At 54.5% G+C, this 16,582-nt stretch overlaps 1 protein-coding gene across 6 annotated transcripts in view; it reads left to right on the forward strand.

Moving 5' to 3' along the window:
• RFFL (ring finger and FYVE like domain containing E3 ubiquitin protein ligase) overlaps nt 1–14,941 on the forward strand; it is a 76,674-nt gene extending 61,733 nt beyond the window's left edge. For 5 of the 6 annotated variants that reach the window (XM_047759258.1, XM_047759259.1, XM_047759260.1 and 2 more), the window contains 5 exons: nt 3,385–3,795; nt 7,049–7,132; nt 8,054–8,264; nt 9,338–9,361; nt 12,421–14,941. In XM_047759258.1, coding sequence (XP_047615214.1) covers nt 3,385–3,795; nt 7,049–7,132; nt 8,054–8,264; nt 9,338–9,361; nt 12,421–12,602 — 912 coding nt within the window. In that variant the 3' untranslated portion in view covers nt 12,603–14,941. The remainder of the gene's footprint in view (nt 1–3,384; nt 3,796–7,048; nt 7,133–8,053; nt 8,265–9,337; nt 9,362–12,420) is intronic. The other variant, XM_047759264.1, reaches the window with a different exon arrangement.
• Nucleotides 14,942–16,582: the final 1,641 nt, after the last annotated feature.

The following is a 16,582-nucleotide window of genomic DNA, read 5'->3' on the forward strand; positions in this document are numbered from 1 at the left end:
CGTGCCCTCCCTCGGCATTTGTGCAGGCTCATCGGCTCTGCTAAGTCATCTTTGATGCTATCTCATGGCTCAGTCTGTTTGAACCATTTGCTAGAATTTATACATACGTGTTTCCTCTCCTCATTCTGCCCACATTTGCTAACAGCTGGTTTTTCCTTCTCCTTTGTTCACGCCCACCTCTGCAGACTGGGGTTTTAGCCTGGAGCGCCGTCTCACTCCTTTCCTTTAGGGTGTGTTTCAGATGCAGGGACTTGAGGGTCCCTGGTGAGCTGGGGGGTGTGGAGAAGCTGGGTTGCTGTCTTTGCCCTCTGGTCTTGAGTCCCGTAAGCCACACACGTTTGAAGAAGAGAATTGTTTATGGCTCTAGCTGATTGAGCAACTCGGGGCTTTTTAATTGTGTCCAGCTAGGTCTTGTCAAACCGCGTGGACTTAAGTCATGTCCCTGTCAGGACATACTCTGGCTTCACAACAAGGAAGCCTCGTCGTTTCCCTCTCGGTCATTCTAACACAGCTCAGCGCCCAACAGAAAAGCTTTAGAACACGCCTGGGCCCCCAGGGCCTCCAAAACACCCATTTTCCACTGGCGTGGTTCCTGGTCCCAGACCTGTCATCATGCTAGTGCCTCCTTTCAAGTCAGTCTCTGAACCTTTTATTGTCCGCTCATAACTGTGTAGAGGATTCGGAAGCTTGATATGTGCCCTTTCCCAGGGCCTTCCGTGTACTGATCGTCAAAACTGAATGGTAAGCGTTGTGTTCGCTTCCCTTTCTTTTTTTTTTTTTTTTTTTGCTATTTCTTGGGCCGATCCCGCGGCATATGGAGGTTCCCAGGCTAGGGGTCCAATCGGAGCCACAGCCACCAGCCTACGCCAGAGCCACAGCAACGCAGGATCTGAGCCGCGTCTGCAACCTACACCACAGCTCACAGCAACGCCAGATCATTAACCCACTGAGCAAGGGCAGGGACCGAACCTGCAACCTCATGGTTCCTAGTCGGATTCGTTAACCACTGCGCCACGACGGGAACTCCTCGCTTCCCTTTCCTACACGCATGACACTTAGACAAAACTAAATATAACCACCTCAGCCCTGCGGCCTTTGCCCTCGGCTCCACACGAGGGTGACTGTGATTGCGATTTGGAATCTGAGTCTCGTGGGCATTCTTGTAGCTTGAAGAGCTTGCTGTACTTAGAAAGAGGGAGCAGAAATACTGAGCTTGACACTTAAGTCACCGCAGGAGGACGTTTTGAATTTCTCGGGAGGATCGGGGAGTGAGCCCTGCAGACCACCCCCGCGGGCCCAGGTCTCACAACACCCCTCCTGCCCTCGGCTGGAAGGAGCTCAGGCGGACGTCCCTGTGCTCGCGCAGCTCGTGGGGCGAGAGGCTGCGGACCTGCCTCCTGGGAGCTGAGCAAGGCTTCACGTCTGTGTGTCCGGGACCATGGGGGTCGCTGCTGCCAGGCACTCCCAGCTTGCTGCAGGGCGCCGGCGGAAACGCTCCGTTCTTTCACAGATGACAGCGCCTCGTCATGTCCAGGGGGCCTCCGGTAGCTGCTCCGGTAGCTGACTAAATATTTGTCTTGGATTTGCCCGTGCGCAGCCCCAGCGAATTCCCCGCCCTCCAAGTGGGCCCTCCTGGGATGTCGGGAGCCAGGAGGTTGAGCCAGGCTCTTGACTCAGCCTGGCTGTGGGTTTGCATGGGGCTGAGTTAGGCAAGGGCCTGCTAGGAGGAGCGTGACTGGGCATTAAACTCAGACCTTTTTTTTTTTTTCTTTTTTTCTGGCCGCTGTACGCAACGGGCCACAGCCGTGAAAGCGCCTGAGTCTTGACTGCTAGACCACCAAGGAACTTCCTAAGCTCAGACCTTGAGTGTGAACCCCAGCTCCTCTCTTTGCTGCCCCCCACTTTAGGGTGCTACTTACTCTCTAGGCCTCAGATGCTTTGGAGGCATGTGAACTTTGTGGCATTGCTTTGAGAATTAAATAAGCCAGGAGCTCCCATCATGGTTCAGCAGAAATGAATCTGACTAGCACACGTGAGGACGCAGGATGGCTTGGATCTGGCGTTGCTGTGGCTGTGGTGTAGGCCTTCAGCTTTAGCTCCCATTTGACCCAGAGCCTGGGAACCCCCATATGCTGCAGGTGTGGCCCTAAAAAAAAAAAAAAAAGGGAAAGAAATGACAAGCCAAGTGTAACTCTAGCACACAGTAACCCCACAATACATTTCATTACTAACATTAATAGTAACAGCAACCTGGAGCTCAGTGGTTAACGAACCCGACTAGGAACCATGAGGTTGTGGGTTTGATCCCTGGCCTTGCTCAGTGGGTTAAGGATCTGCCATTGCCATGAGCTGTGGTGTAGGCTGCAGATGCTGCTCGGATCCCAAGTTGCTCTGGTGTAGGCCGGGGTCTACACGTCCGATTAGACCCCTAGTCTTGGAACCTCCATATGCCACAGGTGCGGCCCTAAAAGGACAAAAAGGCAAAAAAAAAAAAGTAACAGCAACCACCACCTAACCTTTATGCATTTCTTACCTCAGCAATAGGTAAGAAAGAATCAGAGTTCAGAATTTGAATCTTTTTTTTTTTGCCTTTTCTTGAGTCACTCCCGTGGCATATGGAGGTTCCCAGGCTAGGGGTCTAATCGGAGCTGCAGCTGCCAGCCTACACCAGGGCCACAGCAATGGGATCCGAGCCCCATCTGTGACCTACACCACAGCTTACGGTGATGTCAGATCCTTAACCCGCTGAGCTAGGCCTGGGATCGAACCCACAACCTCACGGTTCCTAGTCAGATTCGTTAACCACTGCGCCACGATGGGAACTCCCAGAATTTGCATCTTGACTCTCTTCATTGGCTTGCATTTCCTAGCAGTGGTAATTAAAACAGTAAACACTTATCGAAGATTAAATCAGATAGTTAGATAGATAGGCTCAATCCATTATGTCTTAACTTCACAACAATCGGCTGAGGTGGCTGTTGTCCGCACGCCCCGCTTTACAGATGAGGAGACTGAGAGCCAGAGAGGCTAAGTTACACCTCCAAGGGGACCTGTGCCCAAGGAATGGAGGAGGAAGAATTCATAAAAACGCAAGGCTTTTTTTATCCTGAAGCCGCTGGTTTTGATGGCCTCCGTTCCTCTATCAGGAAAAGGAATAAAGTCGGGCCCAGTGGAGGGAGGCGTCCCTGTGGCGTCTGTACGTGGATACGTGATACCTGCGGGGTCTGCCCCTCCCGGCGCTCCTGCGCCGCCCCCGCAGGTCGCTGCCCCGCAGCCGGAGGAGCTGGGGGGCGAGGGGTGAGAGCGGCGGCGGAGGCCTCGCCTCCCTCGCGCCGGTCTCGTTCTCAGTCTGACCTGGTTTCCTCTGCCTCTCGCTCTGAGCAGCAGACCTGCTTGGACTGTAAGAAGAACTTCTGCACGACCTGTTCGAGCCAAGTGGGCACCGGGCCCCGCCTCTGCCTTCTCTGCCAGCGCTTCCGAGCCACAGCCTTCCAGCGGGAGGAGCTCATGAAGATGAAAGTGAAGGACCTGAGGGACTATCTCAGCCTCCACGACATCTCTACCGACATGTGCCGGGAGAAGGAGGAGCTGGTGTTCTTGGTGCTTGGCCAGCAGCCCGTCATCTCCCAGGAGGGCAGGACTCGCGCCCCCACCCTGGCCCCGGACTCCCCCGAGCAGCAGGCCTTCCTGAGGCAGCCTCACACCAGCACAGTAGCTCCTACCTCACCCGGCCACCCTTCGGCACCCGTACAGGCCACCTCCGTCCCCCCGGCCCTGGCTCAGCCCCGGCAGCAGGTATGGCCCCTCTGCAGCCTCACCGTCTCTGGGGTTCAAGGCCGCCCCCTCCTCTCCCGCCTGCGGGGTTAAGTGTTGGGGTCCTGTGAGGCCTCTCTGCTTACGCATGATGGGGGTGTGTTCTGGACATCTCGCTCAGGTTTTGGCTTTTTTTCAGAGGTATGGATGCCCAGGAATGGGTTTTGTTGTTGTTGTTTGTTTGTTTTTAATACATACATATCCCAGTTAGAGAGTTAAAAAAAAAATCCATTGTTCCAGAAACATTTTGAGAAAACTCACTGTTAGTCTCTGCATTTAGTTCTGTTCAGATGGGCCTCTTACTTCCTCTCCTCTGTTGCGGTCTCTTAGCTGGGTGGGGACCTCCGTGCCTCAGCGACCATCACAGGGCGCACGGGGAGAAAAGGACCACGTGGAGGGAAGGGAGAGTGGGGACCACTGTGACTCAGATGAGGGCATGCTGCTCTTGTCAGCTGCTGTCTGGGCAGGGGGGTGCTGGGGCCGCTGGTGAATGCTAGAGCCCCCTAAGCAGCCCAGTGGGGCCTGGCCACCGTAAGCCCAGGGCAGCCCAGCCACTGAATTATGAACCAGACGTGGGGAGTGAGACATGAGCACCACGCTTCTGCCCCTGGAAAGTGCCTCGGAGAGGGAAGGGAGACATGGAAACCAACCATGGGATTAAAGTGACCTGGTGGGGAGTTCCTGTTGTGGCTCAGCAGTAATGAACCTGACTAGGATCCATGAGGACACAAGTTCAATTCCTGGCCTCGCTCAGTGGGTTAAGGATCCACTGTTGCCATGAGCTGTGGTGTAGGTCGCAGATGTGGTTGGGATCCGCTGTGGCTGTGGCTGTGGCTGTGGCTGGCAGCTGCGGCTCCTAATTGACCCCTAGCCTGGGGACTTCCATGTACCAAGGGTGCAGCCCTTTTAAAAAACAAGTGACTCGTGGAGCTCACTGTCCTGTCAGGCGTGATGGTGTCCCGTAGAGATTCTTAAGCACTCTAGTGAGCTTTTGGTTTTATGGCCTGGTCAATAGTGGGAGGATGAAGACCCAGGAGATCCGGTTTCCATTTCCAATTCGTCCCTGACTCTTGGGTCGCTTTGGGTGAGGTTGAGCCTTCAGCAGTGCAGTGGGGTCAGCAGTCCAGACCACTTCGCTCTTGCCAGGAGGTGGGCAGCCTGACTGGCGTGATCCCCGGTCTGCAGAGCTGTGAGCTGCCTGGCGTAGGCGTGTGTGCTCACGTTGTCGGCTCCCGCTCAGGCCGAGGGTGTTTATGCCTCTTGTTTATGTCACCTCCTTCGCCAGGAAGGGGCCTGATTCAGCTCTGAGGAGCAGTGAGGCATGAAGGCCAGTGTGAGAGCGGGCTTTACCTGCAGGAAGCTCGCGGGGCTCCCTCGTTGGCTGGCACATCCTTTCTCCCCAGCACGCTCTGGAGTTTAACTCTTTCCTCGGCTCTGCCTCCGTCTGCTGGGCGAGATTAACCTCCTGCGTGACTTCTGCCCTTTGCTTGGTTGAGCGCTTTGCTCAGTTTAGAGGGAGCCAGGAGAGTACCTTGATGGGATCCCCCCCCCCCCAAGAAAGAACCTTCAGGTGGGGTTTTTCAATGCAAGGAGTCAGTTTTAAGCTTCCTGTCATGAATCAGAAATTTCCAGACTGCACCCACAGGTGCCCCTGACCCCCCTGGGACCTTCTCTGATGTTGTCAGAGGGCCTTCTGTCGGCTGTCATCCCCTGTTCCGGTGAGGCCTGCCTTTTGCACGCCAGAAGAACAGGGGAGCAGAGTCACTTGTGCACGGCTGCCTGGCAGTTCTGCACTGAGCTCCACCAGGATGCAGATCTGCTCGTAGTGCTCGCCCCGCCCAGGTTCTGTCCTTTCCCTCTCACACCCTGGCAGGAGTCGCGGGGGAAGGAAGTGCGTGGAATAAGCACAGCTGTGGACACATACGCATCGAGGAGGTTGGTTTAGCCAGTGGGCAAACTGAAGACAGGACCATGCCTTGTAGTATGAGATCCAGTTTCTCTTTCTTGGGAGGGGGCATCCAGAAGCTGTCTGCTTAGGAAGAGGTTAGGCTCTGCAAGACTTTGTAACTCCAGGGTGACACCAGGAGGCCAGTGGGTACCCCTCTCTGTGAGCTCAGAGGAAGCAGCTAGAGACGTGGTTTGGGGGGCATCTCCCTCCCTGCATGTATGCTGAATCGGGAGCTGATTTCGCTGGGCTCTTTGGCGCTGCTTTCTCTTTCCCACTGCAGTTGCTCGCCTTTCCCTAATTAGCTCCCTCGCATGCATCCTAATCTGAGGTGAGTGGCTGCGAGCGACTGGTTTCCCAGGTTGTCCCTTTGCTGGTGCTCTGAAGAGTCTAGTGGAAAGGGCCTGTGAGCTCAGACCCCTCTTTGCCCTGGGCTCACAGCAGGCCCTTTGCCTGCTGAGAGCAGCGGGTGAAGAGGCTCTGTTAACGGATTTGTGGCTTAGATGGTGATAGGATTAAGAGGCTCACAGTGCCCACTGCTCTGGCAGAAGCTAAAGGAGTATCTAGGGAGGGACCTTTTGAGAAGTTAGAATTCTAAGCAGAATGAAACTGCTTCATCATAGGCACTTGTCTAGATCGTCTCAGGCTAATAAACTTGTAGAGGCATTAAAGTAATTTTTGACCAGGTTCCCAGGCAGCTCTTAGTACTTGTGTGCCCTGCTGGCTGGAGCTTATTTCTAGAACGTGAGAGCAGTGACTGGCCAGAAGAGATGGGTAGAAAACTTCGGAAACTTTGTCTCCTCCGGGCCAGACGAGGAAGCCAGGGCGATTTCGTGTGGAGGAGGAGGAGGACACGGTATGACACTGGGAAGAAAACAGTTGACACTGAGGGGCAGAACCGGGGCTGGTGGGTGGGAGCTGTAGGGAGGGCAGTTTGGGGTTAGGATCAAGAAAAAGCTTGATGGCAGTCCAGCAGAGGAGCGGACAAAGGATCCTTCAGTGAGAGTGTTCACGCTGAGACTACCCTGACGGTGAGTGGTGGTTCATGCCAGCCTGGCAGTGGGCAGAATTAACGCACTCTTGTTCTAGAGCCGAACTCTGTGTGTCCTGTTTCTTTGTCTGACGGCGTCAGTATTCGAGAGCAGGCTTTTGTATTGCTGATTTTGTCATCTGAGACTCCAGATTTCTGGGGGAGGCGGGAATATGTTTTGGAAACGAGGTGAGCTGGCAAGAGGCCCATGCTACCATGGTGACATCTCTGTGGATGTGATGGCATTTCTCTTCCCACAGGCCAATGGCCATGTGTCTCAGGACCAAGAGGAACCCGGCTACCTGGAGAGCACAGCCAGACCCCCTGCTGAGGATGAGACCCAGGTGGGGCCTCCGCTCGGGTCCGTGCCTTTGCCTCTGCTCTTGCACTGCTCTTCTCAGGCCGTTATTGGACTCCCGAGTGCAGAGAGAGAATCAGTCTGTGCTGACAGTGCTCCTGAGGTCCTGTGTTCAGGGTGGAGTTTAGTGTGAGCGTTCAGATTAGCCTTCGGAGCTGTCAGGTGCTGGTGTGGAGTTGAGGTCCCCGTGGAGGCTGGGGAGCCACCTGGTCCCTTAGTTTGCATCTGCTGACTTGCTAAGCGCTGCCAGAGGGCAGGCTCCTGGTGCGGCCGTGCGCATCTTGTTCTTTCCGTCTGCTTCCAGCACACAGTCGCCCCTGTCAGGGAAAGGAGGCCAGACAATCAGGAGGAAAGATGAGAGGGGGTTCAGGCCTCAGCTATGGCGGGCCCGGTGCCCAGGGCACAGCCATCAGGCCGTGGAACTGTGGTCGCGGTTGCGTGGAGAGGATGCTTGCCAGGGAAGCCGGCTTCTTCAGTGGGAAAGCGGAGCTCTCTCCAGGGGCAGGAACGACCAGCACCAGTCCCCGTAGTTTCTTGTGCTGCCATGTTTAGTGCTCAGGAGCCCCGTATGGTGGGACTACAGCCTCTTCCTCGTGGAGGGAGGGCAGGTGGGCTCAGGGGTGAGTGCCTTGCCCAACACGCTCCGCGTCATTAATCAGAGGAGGCGTCAGGATGCCAGATGAGAGCCATCTGCCTCAGGCTGGCGCTGCCCCTCCTGCCCGTCACCCCGCCGGGGGCGTCAGTCACCGCCTGTTTGTGGTGCCCAGCGCCAGGCAGGTACGCCTGCCTCTGTTCCCACTCTTCCCGAGGGCAGTCACCAAAAGTCCGGCTGAGGAGTGCTCAGGGGTCCGTGGGGAGAGTCCATCGAGGGGAGCTGAGCGCACCGGTCCCCTCTTTGCCTTTGCAGTCCATCGACTCCGAGGACAGCTTCGTCCCAGGCCGGAGGGCCTCTCTGTCCGACCTGACCGACCTGGAGGACATCGAAGGGCTCACCGTGCGGCAGCTCAAAGAGATCCTGGCTCGCAACTTCGTCAACTACAAGGGCTGCTGCGAGAAGTGGGAGCTGATGGAGAGGGTGACGCGGCTGTACAAGGATCAGAAGGGACTCCAGCACCTGGGTGAGGGGCTGTCTGGGGCAGCCGCGCAGAGCCCAGAGTGCTTGTTGTCTTGATTTAGAGTCGACCTTGTCCGGACTAAATGTCCACGCTTTTAGCCAAGGACAGCGTCACCTTACACGTTTGCTCCCTCTAGTAAGAGCTGTCCCTTGAGTTGAGTGCCAGGATTGGGTGAGGCATCGTGGACGTGTATTTAGTCCTTGGGGCAGCCTGTGAAATGGACATCATGAGCATCTTCCTTCCAGCGAAGAGCCCAGATTTGCACTGAGCACTTCCTGTCCCACCCGCCCCTGGCGTGCGCACTCCTGCCTCTAGCGGCACTCGGTTCTTTGCACACACAGGGCGAGAACACTGGTTTGCCTGCACTCGGGCTGTTCCTTTTGTTCATTTCCCAGAGCATTGCACACGCTGTCATTTTCAGTGATGCCCGGTAAAAGATCGAGGTCTGGGAAAAAGGCTCGATGTTATGTCCCTGCTGCCGATTCCCCGTAGCTGCTGCAACAGGAAGGCCAGAGCAGTTCTGCAGAAGGGGCGTGTGCTTGGCTGTCTGGACCCCTGCGTTTCCTGGAATGATGCCCCCAGAAATGCCCCCACATTCCCTCCCCAACTGATCCAGCTCTTGCAGGTCGTTATGTTGCTTCCTTGTCCGTGAACAGTGATTGAGTCAGATTTCAGACTCTCCTCTCTCAGGAGCACAATTTCATCAGTTATGGGACATCTGACTAGTCCCCTGACCCTTTGGGGACTGTCCCCAGAACCTCCCTAGAGTGGCGAGGACCTGGAGGAGGAGGGAACTCCATCAAGACTCCCGGCTGACTGGGGCTGATTCCCTCCTTTCTTGACTTTAACGCTGGCTTCAAAAGCAATAGAAAAGGACGCTGTGCTCATGCAGCACCCTTCCTGCTTGGCAGAGCGATGGAAGCCCTTTTTCTAAGACTAGACCAGACCCAGCAGCGGGAGCCGAGCGTGGAGTGAGTGGCGGGGGGGAGCAGTCAGGTTGGGGAGTGAAGGCAGGGTGGCTGGAGACTGTCCCCGTGCCTCGTGTACTCAGACGCCTTCTCTCTCTTGCCTTTCAGTGTGTGGTGCCGAGGACCAAAACGGTATGTAGCTGTTTCTGTTTGGGAAGGGCTTGGGCTCCTAGCCCTCTGTCCTCCCCTCCTCCTGCCCTGATTCCTGCTAACATTCTAAAACTTCTGAGCATGTTGGCTTCCAGAGAGGCTGTGTGGGCCCTCCCTGGGAACCAAGGCTTCACAGCATCCGTAGAAATTCGCGTCCCCGGGAAGGGAGAAGAGTGGCAGTACCCCGAGGGGCAGACTGAGCGGCACGCCTCTGGGTTGTTGGCGCTCAGAAGCCTGCATCTGTGAAATATTCAGCAAGGCAGGTGTTGGCACGTGGCTCCCTGTGCCCTTCCCATTCTCCCGGGGCTAAGGCGCTCTCTGCCCTGCAGTTTTCACCGGCTTTGGGCTGCAGGCTGGGGAACTGTGTGCGCCTTCAGGGAAGACACGTGAGAACTAAAGAGAAAGGGGGGTGACCTGAGAGCCTTGTAGATACAGGGCTGGGCAGTGGTGAGAGCTGCCCTGGGGACAGATGGAGAACGGTGTCAGGTAGAGTGCTCTAGGTGGCATTCAGCTGCCACCTACTCACCTGTGTGACTAGGCCTTTGCCCCCCCCCCCCACACCCGCCGGATGTGCTGCAGGAATCGGACTGGTCAGTCTCAAACATGCTAGACCTTTCTGAAAGCCTCACAGCTGTACGGTGGTGTGCTCTTCCTCAAGAGAGGATGTTCTCAAGGTGGTGCAGGGCTGCAGAGCATTTTAAAACTTTTTCAGAAGACTCTCCAAATTCGTCATTGAGTAAAAGGGCCTTTTACTCAGAAGGGAGGAGTCTTCTGGCTGAAAACTCCTCAGGACTTGAGCTCCCCAGCATCCTTTGCAGTTTTTCCAGACCCACTCCCTCACCTGATACCAAGATCTGGCCTGTCCGCCCGGGGTCTTCCTTCCTCTGACTCCCTGGGAGGATGCTGGCCCCTGAGTTGATGAGTTTATTAATCCTGAGAGAAGTAATCAGTAATGAAATGCTGTAAATTACTCCAACTCATCGTAGGTATTTTTATAATTGTCTCCAAACCTTCCTGGTTAGAGCCAGCAGCTCCTCAAAGCGCTAAATGGGTTTTTTTGTTTTGTTTTGTTTTGCTATTTCTTGGTCCGTTCCCGCGGCATATGGAGGTTCCCAGGCTAGGGGTCGAATCGGAGCTGTAGCTGCGGGTCTACGCCAGAGCCACAGCAACGCAGGATCCGAGCCGCGTCTGCGACCCACACCACAGCTCACGGCAACGCTGGATCCTTAACCCACGGAGCAAGGGCAGGGACCGAACCCGCAACCTCATGGTTCCTAGTCGGATTCGTTGACCACTGCGCCACGACGGGAACTCCTGCTAAATGGGTTTACCGCCTCTCACAGCCGGCCTACCTCAGGTGTTTGAGTTTTTGAATAATTCAGCGAACAGGAAAATAAAGCGCAGAAGCCATGGAATATGAGAGAATTCCCTGTGGGATGGTGGCGGCAGCTGATAGGCCAGTTCCCTTTTTAGGGACATGAAGGTTTTTCCTTCTTTTTTTTGTCTTTTTACGGCCGCACCTGTGGCGTATGGAGGTTCCCACCTAGGGGTCAAATTGGAGCTGCAGCTGCCAGCCTACACCAGAGCCACCAGATCCAAGCTTTATCTGTGACCTCCAGCACAGCTCACGGCAGCTGGGTCCCGGAGCCACTGAGTGAGGCCAGGGATTGAACCCATATCCTCATGGATTCTAGTCGGGTTTTTAAACCCCTGGGCCACAATGGGAACTCCAGGCCTTGAAGGTTTTTCTCTTCCTGCGGTTCAACCAGGATACTGGCTGTGCCCGCAGCGTCTTACCACACACACAGCCATTGCGTTGCTGTCGGGAACTGTGTACTGAGCAGTTGACACTGTCTTGGTGTTAGTCCTGTCCCTCAGGTCACTTGCCCAGAAGTCCGCTGCCCACCTGGATTGGAATCCTCGGGCAGGCTACTTCTTTGGTCTCAGCTGCCTCAGCTATAAAAATGAGCAACAAGAGTAACTACTTCATAGTTTTTGTGAGGATTCAGTTAAAACATGTCTGACACCTGTAAACCTACAGTAAATGGGAGTTCCTGTTGTGGCTCAGTATTAACAAACCCAACTAGCATCCATGAGGACGCAGGTTCGATCCCTGACCTCAATCAGTGGGTTAAGGATCTGGCGTCGCCCTGAGCTTCGGTGTAGGTCACAGACGCAGCTCGATGCTGTGGCTGTGGCACAGGCTGGCAGCAGCAGCTCCAATTCGACCCCTAGCCTGGGAACTTCCATATGCTGTGCATGTGGCCCTAAAAAGACAAAATAAATAAAAAAATAAATGCAAGCCGTTATCATTCTCTTGGGAGATGTTCATTTATCAGAATATCTACCGTGTAATTGGTTTCAGGGGTTCAAAGATGAGTACCAGCCCTCAGCTCGCAGCACATGCAAAGTATATAATTGTAGAAATTGAATGAGTTGAATTTAGGAGCCCATAGTGTAGTGGGGGAGACAAATAGGCAAACTCCAGAAAATGCTAATCCAGGGTGACAAGCAGTCCCGGGGGTATGAATGCAGTTGTGTGTGGGGAGCAGAGGAGAGGGCGCCGTGATCGCCACTGGGCTCTCGGCAGCAGTCCCTTCAGAGGAGGCCCGGGGTGGTCTGTGGCGTGGCGCAGGGCCCCCCGATCCTTGGCTTTGTTAAATCAGGGATGTGTTGACAGATGAGCCTCGTGATCCTTAGGGAACCATTCATTTCACTCCAATTATATCGTTTTAGCGTGTTCTGCCTCAGAACACTGAGACCCTTAGTGCCACTAACTTACTGTATTACAGCCTCTGTCGTCTGAAAATATTCGGTTCTCACGTTCTGAGATGTCTTTGGTCCACAAGCACTTTACTCTTCACATCCGTAGGCTGTCCTGTAGGGTGCAGACTAAGCGAGCAGGTGCTGGGGAGCTCGACGTGGTTCTCTTTGAGGGAAGGGTGTGGCTCAGGGGGCTGTTCAGTGTGCTGTCCCCCGACCCCGTACACTGAGTCGGTCTCCCTTGTCCCCGCCCTGCCCCCTCTCTGCTGTGTGTCCAGGGGGAGCGGTGCCGTCCAGCCTGGAGGAGAACCTGTGTCGGATCTGCATGGACTCGCCCATTGACTGTGTTCTGCTGGAGTGCGGCCACATGGTGACCTGTACCAAGTGTGGCAAGCGCATGAACGAGTGTCCCATCTGCCGGCAGTACGTGATCCGAGCCGTGCACGTCTTCCGATCCTGAGGGCTTGTGCCAGCCTCTTCAGTGCCTTACGGGGACGGAGCTCGAAGTATCTGAGCCCAGGCTTGGCCAGCTCACAGAGGGGCAGGCTAACAAGAAAACCCGCCGTGTTCCCAAGACCAGGGCAAGCAGAGATGCCGTGTCACCTCTGGGCACGCCTGTGTAGCTTCAGAGGTGGACCGCGTGGATGGCAGAGCCGGAGGCCCGCGGGAACTGGTACAGATCGCATGGGCAAGTCTCTGTGTCAATGGTTTTGGGAGATGATGGTGACTGATGAAGAGAGGACCTTCCAGAACTTGGACTATACCTTCCTCCTTCTTCCGAGACCCTAAACAGTTTCACGCTTTCTCCTGCAGCCCGCCCATCCCCCTGAGCTGCTTGCCTCTGTTTCACCCATCAGAAGTCCTGGTAGAAACGGCTTTCTTCCCAGCACATCTGGATTCACTTCTGGTCTCTGGTTTTCTGTGCTTTTAACCACCCTTTGCTAAAGTCTCTGGCTATATTACCTAAAATCCATTTATTTCTTCAGACCAAAAAGATGTCAGCTTACCAGACCAGCAAAATCCTACGACAGAATTTGGACCGGTACACTTATTTCTGGTGAGAAATGAAACACAAATGCTATTGAAAAATTTTTAAGTCCTTCAGGGTTGCTTCCTTAAGTGCTGGGATTGGAAGCTATCAGTCCAGGGAGCCAGCAAGGCATCTGGCTCTCAAAATGCTGGCAGATTCCAGTCTGTGCAAAGAGATGGCACCTGGGTCTTCTCTGCTTCGCTCTGGGGGCCTGGCTTTGTGCCACCCTTTGTTTTAACTGGGGAGAAGAGGGAAAGCGTTGGGTGCAAGCAGTGGCTTCTGCTTGGCGCTGACTTCTCCAACAGTCTTAAGCCCCTTTCCCCCGAGCATGAAGTCCTTCTTTCCCCTGGTCTCACTGAAGGCACAGAGACTCTAGGCAGAGAGCCTTACTCCTCTCTAGCCAGACTTCTCAGGAAGCTTCTGGAGACTAAGCATGTAAGACGGAGCACCTAAGAGGTGCTAGAAGGTACTGAACCAGGCCGGCTTCGGCCCTTGAGCAGACAGCTGGAAGGCCTAGCTCCCCAGGTTGGTGGGATCTCCCTACCCTCGTTCCTTTCTCAGCCTACTGATGTGGGGGCAGGTCAGGAAGCATTCTCTGGGAGCTGTAGGAGGGACCTTGTGACGAGTAGGTAACATTCTTGAGCCCTCTCAGGGTCTTTTCACCACTGGAAGAGCTTAAGGACAGTTTGCTGGAGAAGTGTAGCCACGCGCACACACACACTCTTATCAGAAGAGCCGTGCCTGCTGCCATTCCAGCTGGATGAACTATGCAAACCATGAACACCCGAGGGCCTTGGCAGTCAGCCCCACCCCAGCCCCCAGTGCAGCCACGATTTCAGACTAGGAGAACCGACCATGACTTTGGGGACCCTCAAGGGGGACCTGTGTCACGGTACACACAAACTTAAGGCTTTCTTTCCATCGTCAAACGCTGACCCCCTTTGGGGGAATGAAATAATTTCAAGTGGTTGCCAGCTGAACACTGGGCCACTTAGCTGACATTATACCAAGTCCTGCATGATTTGATTCTGGGCTGTGTGGCCTTTGTAGGAACTGGGGGGGGGGGGGGAATCAAGGGATTTCCCTGTGAACGCATTTTTCACCTTTCTGCTGGACAGTAAATACTCTAGTTTACAGTGCCTACCAGTTTCACACAGGATTCAGCTGCTCCCTTCCGCTGTGAAACAGGTCTCCCCACGTTCAGCTCAGTTACAAACACGCAATAACTTCAGGGCAGAAGCTGGCTCTGTCCCCTTACTTAAAACTTGCTTTCTCTGCTGAAGCCTTACCTCTCCCCACCACCTCCCGGTTTCCCTGATGGTTGGTTTGTACTGATGTCATTTACTTATTGTGGAGAAAGAACTTGCCTTGAAGTCTTCTAACCTCGTGGTGAAGGTTTCCACTTAGGAAAAAAGGTGTCAACCCCCCTCTCCCCTTTGTATCTTCTTTATTATTATACCAAATAAAAGCTGGGAATTCCAAGCTCCCATTTCAGTTACTGTCATCTAACCTAGGTAGAAAACTTGATTTTTATTCTTGACTGCTCTCTCATGCCCCTCATAGATCCTTGGCCTTATCATGGAAACATCTAATTCTTCCAACTATTCCATGGCTTTTGCTGTGGTGGTTCTGAGATTTCAGTTGAGACTTGTTTTAAAAGACCTGGAGCGCTGACTGGTTCATAATTCACTGGAATAGCCGGATCCAAATGAGCGAGAATAAGCTGTACAGGAATGAGTGCTCAATATATATTGTATAAATTTGTTGAACTCTTTTGGATGTGAATGTTATTTCAAGCAGCTTATATTAAGATTTTCCCAGACTGACTTGGGTGATAAGCAAATCCAAATGTGTATTTTTTGTTACAGAGCTCTGCTTTATAATTTTGTAATAAAGTTTCAATATAGATGCCTGTCCCATCTGGTGTGAGGATGCCAGAGGTCTGATAGTTAAGACCGACCTGAGCGGACAAACCACAGGCTAATCCCAGGCTGTGTGCACATGGGCATGCTCTTGAGATGCATTCTTTTTGGAGACGCTTTGTGTCATGGGGCCTTGGGTGTGGAAGAGCCTAGAAGATGGGAGCTGGGTAGGAAAAGGACCAATCCTAAGACCAAACAGGAAGAAGCATCAAGTGAGTTCAGGCACTGACCAGTGATTTAAAGATGTGGGTAGAGGAGTTCCTGTCGTGGCGCAGTGGTTAGCGAATCCGACTAGGAACCATGAGGTTGCGGGTTCGGTCCCTGCCCTTGCTCAGTGGGTTGACGATCCGGTGTTGCCGTGAGCTGTGGTGCAGGTTGCAGACGCGGCTTGGATCCCGCGTTGCTGTGGCTCTGGTGTAGGCTGGCGGCTACGGCTCCGATTAGACCCCTAGCCTGGGAGTCTCCATATGCCGTGGGAGCGGCCCAAGAAGTAGCAAAAAGACAAAAATAAATAAAGATGTGGGTAGAAAGGAGTCCGAGGACAGCAAGGGTGCCTAGTTGTTTTCAGGTGACCCAGGGAGATGGATGGTGGCTTATGGATGCGAGTGCGGCTCAGAGGTTGGGCCAGTCTCAAGGGCACGCTGCCCTGTCTGACTGTGAGGTCTATACACCTGCCTGACCAGGTGCCCAGGGGAGGGGACTGCTGAGAGCGCAGCCTTTGGGTGAGCTGGATTTAGCACAGATCTGCCCTGGGCCTGAGGAAAGAGGGAATCTTGCCAAAAGGGCATAAAGGCTCGAGGCTGAGCCACAGCACTTTGTCCTCATTGTTCTGGGCAGCTGACCCGTTCAGCATCCAGGCTGACCTCCTGTGCGCTGCCAGCCAGCAGGGAGTAAACAAAGGCTCAAAGGAGGGCAGGCCTCCAGCCCTGTGCTCAGGAGGTTCAGAGCATGTTGCTCAGGCCTGTGGAAATACCTGGGTACCAACCGTCTGTAGGGTAGTGTCAGCAGCACACGCTGTCAGAGAGACTGGAAGGAAATCAACACTTCGCACAGTGACCTGATGCCCACACACTGCGAGGCAGGGAGCGGCCGGGCGGGCTCATGACGGAGGCGCCCCCCCGCAGCTGGCAGGCGCACTGAGTGAGAGACCAGCAAGGGCAGGTAGGCATCGCCTCTAGGGGAGAGCCCGGTTCTGCTGCTCTGTCCAGTTGCTTGGCCTGAGGAGGCTGCAGAGGGGGCTGAATGTTTATGTAGGTCAGTGCTCAGAGGAGGAGCAGCTTTTGTCTCCACAGAAGCTGGAATAAAAAGAGTGTCTTATTCTCAACACTGAAGCCAGACTGAATGGTGCCTATTCAGAAACACCAAATGTCCTGGCCTGGAGTCCGGGCAGCGCCTCCCCCTCCTGCCCCCCGCCCCCAACACATTCGAACCAGCAGGTGGAAACCCAGGTCACTGGGGTCCAAGTGGTCCTTCCGCAGCCCACTGAGC

The sequence above is a fragment of the Phacochoerus africanus genome, chromosome 14 (assembly GCF_016906955.1).
Source record: "Phacochoerus africanus isolate WHEZ1 chromosome 14, ROS_Pafr_v1, whole genome shotgun sequence".
NCBI classification, from domain to species: domain Eukaryota; kingdom Metazoa; phylum Chordata; class Mammalia; order Artiodactyla; family Suidae; genus Phacochoerus; species Phacochoerus africanus.